General features: G+C 35.6%; 1 protein-coding gene across 1 annotated transcript in view; it reads right to left on the bottom strand.

Annotated features, from left to right (window-relative positions):
• Window positions 1-713: 713 nt before the first annotated feature.
• The window catches only part of LOC138320846 (uncharacterized), a 33,441-nt gene continuing 26,601 nt past the window's right edge, over window positions 714-7,553 (bottom strand). Inside the window, exon 22 of the mRNA XM_069264104.1 lies at window positions 714-6,896. Within this exon, the coding sequence (XP_069120205.1) occupies window positions 6,815-6,896 (82 nt within the window). The 3' untranslated portion in view covers window positions 714-6,814. The remainder of the gene's footprint in view (window positions 6,897-7,553) is intronic.

Below are 7,553 nucleotides of genomic sequence, written 5' to 3'. Positions count from 1 at the left end.
AATCTGGTCACATCCTAGGATGGATAGGTTTGATATTTGATGGTCAAATATGTTAAATATTACTGTTGATCAAGTAATGATGTCCTGACATACTGTATCACATGAAACATCTGTTGTGTATTATAAACTTTTGTTGTTTTTATGGTTGCTTTGGAACCACGAAAATAAAAAGAACTAACTTTCATTTTACTGGTCCCATAGGCCAAACCATGATCTTCCCTCAAATAACCTGGTACTTTGAAAGCTCCAAAAACGAAGGAATGAATCTACGAAAATTTCATGTTATATAGTAATACCACTATCAATGTGGTAGAAGCCAGGTACTGACAGCAGGTCGGTGATTTTCCTCTGGGTATTTTGTCTTTCCTCCTCCTAAACCCGACACATTCTTATATGACCCTTGCTGTTAAAAGGACATTAAATCAAACTTAATGAACTTCAGATTCTCTCCGTGAATAGAAACGTGTACAGTGAAGCATATTAATAATGAACAAATTCATGGTTATAATTTAGAGCTTTTCGTCAACCATTAATGTTCAATACGTTTGTAATAAGTGAATAACAAACTATCACTTATAATAAAGTGATTTTGTTGGTCTCCAGAGGTTCATTATAACTGTTTTATTGCAACTATTACTGTTGATGTAAAAGAATGGTTGCCAAATTAGCAGGAAAATTCTGACTATTTTGAAATAAAATAAACTAAGTCATGCTTAAATTCATAACACTTTTTAATGTCAACAATTTACATTTGTTACATATGAACAAGTTGCAGCTACTTGCTGAATGTATATCTAGTACTAGCTAATTAGGCTTTGTGGATCCTTCAGCCACTCTCTATAAACATGCTCAAACGTTTACTCTTCAACTTTTACAAAATAAAATGTCCATCTATCGCTCACAATTGTTAATAAACATGAACATAAAAACTTGGAAGTTTGACACAATGTACCATTCTCTAATCCATTCAAATCTCAATAAAAAAATAACAATGTCGAGTTTAGATACATCAGTTCAACAATCATTCTAAAACTTACATATCAGCATTTATACAGCATTTCAACAACATCATCATTCTAAAACTTGCATCCCACCATTTAAACAAGATACACATACAATTGTTTTCAGTACTGATTTATACAAAGTTTACAAAAAAAATAACTTTCATTCAGTTCACAAATAAGCACAATAAGCTTACCATAAAATCCTGCAATAAACAAAACATGAAAACTTAATAATCATACACTTTTTATTGAATTACAAATGTATAATACTTCTGGTAACTAACTTAACATTTGTATACAAACTGTTTAACACAAAACAAAAATAATATCGCAGATGGCTATTTTGAATGCAGATAGTAATATTTTGGAATCATTTCATTAAAAAAGTTCAAAATTTCACATTACCAATACGACATTAAGGAAGACAGACAAAATTGACTCAGCACATTTCTACAGCACCACAAACTCCAATCTATTCCAAGGTATCAACAGAAGGTGCAGCATGTTCGCAAGGAGGTAGCAACATAAACACATCTTTGTATTGCATTGCTGATGCAGACTGCAAATCAATAAGAACACTTTGTGGCAATTTCATACGGACTATCTAATCAATAACTTAAAAGGGTTATTGGGCCCTGCCCCTCCTGCCCCCGGGGGGTCAGAGCCAAAATTTATACAAGTTCTGTTCCCCTTCCCTCAAGGATGTTTGTGGCCAAATTTGGTTACAATCCATATAGAACTCTAGGACAAGTAGCGATTTATAGGATTTACCTCTATTACCCCTATTGGGCCCTGCCCCTCCTGCCCCCAGGGGGTCAGAGCCAAAATTTATACAAGTTCTGTTCCCCTTCGCCCAAGGCTGTTTGTGGACAAATTTGGTTACAATCCATGTAGAACTCTAGGACAAGTAGCGATTTATAGGATTTACCTCTATTTCCCCTATTGGGCCCCGCCCCTCCTGCCCCGGGGGGTCAGAGCCAAAATTTATACAAGTTCTGTTCCTGTTCCCCTAAGGATGTTTGTGGCCAAATTTGGTTACAATTAATGAAGAACTCTAGGACAAGTAGCAATTTATAGGATTTACCTCTATTACACCTATTGGGTCCCGCCCCTCCTGCCCCTGGGGGGTCAGAGCCAAAATTATTCAAGTTCTGGTTCCCTTCACCCAAGGATGTTTGTGGCCAAATTTGGTCACAATCCATTCGGAACTCTATGACTAGTAGCGATTTAAATTAAATGTTGACGGACGACGGACGCCGCGCCATGACATAAGCTTACCGGCCCTTCGGGCCAGGTGAGCTAAAAATTATCACCTAAGTGGACCCACATGTGGACCCACATGTTGTGTACTTGAATTGGAGTGTGCTTTGGTATAGAAGATAATGACTGGAAAAACATAATATACAAAGGGACAGAATGCCGGAGTAAGAGACAGATACAGCACAAACTTATTGTCGTATATTAAAGATGCTCCTCCACAGACAAATGTTATTTTTTCTCTATCAAATACAGGAGCTGACGAATACCGCCGGTAAATATTTTTCTTCAGTTAATTACTTTACACCATTAATAATATTGAAAAGTTTGAGCTTCTAATTTTACTTCAAGATAGAAATATCAACAAGAGGCCCATGGGCCTTAACGGTCATCTGACTCATGGCACAAAACAACAAAGTCACAGTATAAATTATTGGTTAACAATTAATATAAACAATACAAGGAACTCCTTAGTTGAATATGTAAGTTTCTGAAAAAGGTAAATGTCATTTGTTGAACAAACTTGGTAGCCCTTCATCCAAATATGGTCGAAACCCATTCAAGGATTAATATAAGGAGGAGTCAGATTTTAAAGCCAAATTTCAGCAAAGCTCCCATTTTGGACCTCGGTCATACTATCCCCATGGGTCTTACCTCGGTCCTTTATAAAATATCATTGTCCTTACCCAAAGTTCCCCCTTCTGAATCAATTAAAACCACTATAGACCTATTTTCATTGAGATCGGAGACTGAAACCTTAAAACAGGAAGTGGGCCAGCGGCCATCTTGGAATACCAAAATCTTTACAAAAATGTTTGCATGTTGTTTGGCATCAATTAAAACCCCTACAGACCAATTTTCATTGAGATCAGAGACTGAAACCTTAAAACAGGAAGTGGGCCAACGGCCATATTGGAATACCAAAATCTTTACGAAAATGTTTGCATGTTGTTCGGCATCAATTAAAACCCCTACAGACTAATTTTCATTGAGATCGGAGACTGAAACCTTAAAACAGGAAGTGGGCCAGCGACCATCTGGGAATATCAAAATCTTTACGAAAATGTTTGCATGTTGTTCGGCATCAATTAAAACCCCTACAGACTAATTTTCATTGAGATCGGAGACTGAAACCTTAAAACAGGAAGTGGGCCAGCGACCATCTTGGAATATCAAAATCTTTACGAAAATGTTTGCAAGTTGTTCGGCATCAATTAAAACCCCTATAAACCAATTTTCATTGAGATCAGAGATTGAAACCTTAAAACAGGAAGTGGGCCAGCTAAAATTAAGAAAATTTGCCCTTTTGGGGCCCCACCCCTCAGTTCCTAGGGTTCAGACCAGACTCATTTATATAAAATATAATTGTGTTTCCCCAATGATGTTTCACACCAAATATGGATGAAATCCATCCAAGGGCGAAGGAGGAGAAGGATTTTAAAGCTAAAATTAAGAAAATCTCCCCATTTGGGGCCCCACCTCTCAGCCCCTAGGGGTCGGACCACACTCATTTATATAAAATATGATTGTCCATCCCAAATGATGTTTCACATCAAATATGGATGAAATCCATCCAAGGATGAAGGAGGAGTAGGATTTTAAAGCTAAAATTAAGAAAATTTGCCCATATAGGGCCCCACCCCTCAGGCCCTAGGGGTTGGACCACGCTCATTTACATCAAATATGATTATCCTTCCCCAATAATGTTTTACACTAAATATAGATGAAATCCATCCAAGGATGAAGGAGGAGTAGGATTTTAAAGCTAAAATTAAGAAAATTTGCCCTTTGGGGGCCCCACCCCTCAGCCCCTAGGGGTTGGACTACGCTCATTTATATAAAATATGATTGTCCGTCCCCAATGATGTTTCACACCAAATATGGATGAAATCCATCCATGGATGAAGGAGGAGTAGGATTTTAAAGCTAAAATTAAGAAAATTTGCCTTTTTCAGGACCCACCCCTCAGCCCCTAGGGGTCGGACCAGGCTCGTTTATATAAAATATGATTGTCCATCCCAAATGATGTTTCACACCAAATATGGATGACATCCGCTTAGCGGTTAAGGAGGAGTAGCGTTTTAAAGGAAAAAGTTTACGCACGACGGACGGCGCACGGCGGACGACGACGGACAAATCACGATGACTATTGGTCATCCTGATCCTTCGGGTCAGATGACCTAAAAATAATTAATTGCGTCCCGAAAAAATTCCTATAAGGAATGAACAACTGATTGTGCATGCACCAAAAGCAAAACAAATCATTTCATATTATTATTGTGTTAAAGATGCTCCACCGCCGACAGAGCTTAAATGATATTCATCATTTGAACAATAATTGGTGTTTAATCGGGTGTATATATATAAAATTAACCACAGAAATAATATAAAATAATTTACTTCGCCTTTTGTGCATGCGCAATCAGTACTTCATTCCATATAGGATATAGTGGCACGGAATTTTTTCGGGATGCAATTAATTATTTTTTTTATATTTTTAACGTGAAGTAAAATTTGAAGCTCAAACTTTTCAATGGTGGTAATGGTCTAAAGTAATTTTTGTAACTGAAGAAAATTACTAAATCGTCTGCTCCTGTTTTAATAGTGAAAAAAATACCATTTGTCAGCGATGGAGCATCTTTAATTAGACATTTATAATACACACCAATTATTGTTCCAATAACGAGTACAGTTTATGCTCTGTCAGCGGTTGAGCAACTTTTAAACAATTGAAATGAATATTTTTCTGATGTGCAATTGTGAACACTTATGGAGTAATTTTTCATGTTAACTTTAAAACATCTACAGTCACAACACTACAAAGCACCAGTAAAATTATCGCACAATGTTATGTTTTGTCAAATTAAGTCAAGAGACCCTAAGGATCTTGGCACCCACCATGGTACGATATGAATAAGTCAGATGTTTTTTTTATCTGCATTTCCTTTCAATCACAGAAAATCACGGCACAACGATTGTTCAGTACATTAAATATGCCTGCATATGAAAGACTTTGTTATGCTTCCGAAATACATGTACCCTTTTCATGAATCTTGAAATTGTTGATTACAGAGGTGAAATCTGGGGATGGCAACCGGTAGAGATCGTTAATGACATGAAGAAACTGCACAAAGTCAAGGTGGCTGTATAGTGTATGTCAGCCATCTTGTTTTTCAATCCGTTTCAAAACTGAACATGTACACAGGGACAATGGAATTATAATAAATATTAATTTCGTAACTTCAGGAAGATAATTTTAAAAGAATGAACATTACCAAACTTTGTAATGTCATAAGTTGTCTGATTTGTTATTTTCATATTCGTACATTGTACATGTACCTAAATGGAAGATGTACTAATAAAAGGATTGACACTGTGGGAAATGAATATCACAAATACGGTTATGGCTGCTATGAGTTCCACCTTGCAGTCAGTTTCCATTCAATGCATTTTTGAGAAAAACAGTAGCAAATCAAAAGTCAAAATACAAAATGGTTATCTATCAGCCATGTTACTTATTGTACTGGTACTGAAAATCAGCAATATGACAGTAATATGTATATAGTAATATGAGACTCTTTCAAATGTGGATATGAAGGATAGGGATATTCTACCAGAGGTACACAAAATGTAGTAAAACCCGAGGTTTGCCAAGGGTTTTGCAACATTTTGTGATCCCGAGTGTAGAATATCCCTATCCTTCATATCCACTTATATTATGAAAGAGTATTTTTCTTTCATACCTCAACGTTTTATTGCAATTTTACAGGTATAATATCCCGCCATTTTGAAATAAATTCGAAGAAACCTCGACCGCAAGTAAATTTTCAATACATGAAGAATAACGTGATATTTTCAACACAAATTCCATTGTTTGCATCTTTTATTGTACAACCAAGCAAGTTTGTGAAAAAAATTGTTAAAATTTCACTAAGGATATAGTAACTTTGTTGACGCCGTGACGTCACGAGGCTTTATTGCATGGGTAGCCATGCAGTACAGTCTCAAACGAGATGAGTGTATTGCCTTAGATCAGCCAGTATTACACCATAGGTATGAAAGAAAATACAGTATATTACAGTAAATCTTGTTTGTAACAAATAGGTTTTAAAAAATTCATGGTTAGTACTGTTCATTCCTCATCAAGGTTCCTATAGATAATAAGTGTATAACATATTATGCTTATAATGGAGACATGTCCTTGGTCCCTAGAAGTTTGCTAATACTGTGTTTAACTGTACATTAGAGTAAGAGACTTCAAAAAATCTTTCCATTGCTTTCCTAACATGTAGCAATAACAAAATTTGTTTATGGATGAATGAACAATGAACCACAGACTAAAGGCAATTTAAATGGTCCACTATCTGATCATATAAGAATGTCAGGCTAAAAATTATTCACTTTTACAAAGACTTTGATAGGTAAATGAATTCCATTTTGGTTTTTGATTTGGCATAATTATTTCATAAAGTCTGTGACACAACCACTCCCTTGAAGATTAAAGCTATGACTAGTTTTTCCACATAAGGTAAAAGTTTCCACTCCTGTGTAGCTCAGTCTGGTAATAGGTGGAGAAAGGTGAATAAATCACGGATCATATCATCTAACTGTCTTAGACCCTCCTTCAACAAAGTCCTGGGGAAAATTAAAAAAATATTTTGTGAAGTTCAAAACAGTCAACCTATTGTCTTGACAAACAAACAAACTCATACAACAAAGGCCCAGTTCACATATCAGTAATTTGAAATTAACTACTTTAACTCTGCTATTGATAATAAGTAATTTAGCAATGTATTGTATAGCACTATATTCACAGAGGGTGAGTTGTGTGGTTCATGATTCATACAATTCATGAAAATAAATGATACTATTATTTTAAAATTATTGTTTGATAATTTCTATAACTATTTTATTCTAAAACATAACTGCTTCTATCATTACGATTCCATTTAGAACAACCATGTTTTTATTACTAATATGTGGCAAACATGTCTACTGGTAGTCTGGAATATATACGTTATCTATATAAGGATCATGCTAATTAGTTATGACCTTGTTATGAGATAATAAATATAAATTGGATCTACTTTATTTCGCAACACTATGAGATGTGCGGCTGTAGTGTTTACATCAATCTTTTGTGACCAGTCTATTCAGTTTCATCACTTTACGTTTCATCACCATACATTACATCTTTTCCTACCATGGAATTCTGTCAAGGCATGTGATATGTTCTGTGTGATCTTTCCTAATGTACGGTATGTGTGGATTGTGTTTAACTTTAAATGCATT

The sequence above is a fragment of the Argopecten irradians genome, chromosome 4 (assembly GCF_041381155.1).
Source record: "Argopecten irradians isolate NY chromosome 4, Ai_NY, whole genome shotgun sequence".
NCBI lineage: Eukaryota > Metazoa > Mollusca > Bivalvia > Pectinida > Pectinidae > Argopecten > Argopecten irradians.
The sequence above is the reverse complement of the archived record's forward strand: the minus strand, read 5'-3'. Positions and strand labels throughout refer to the sequence as shown.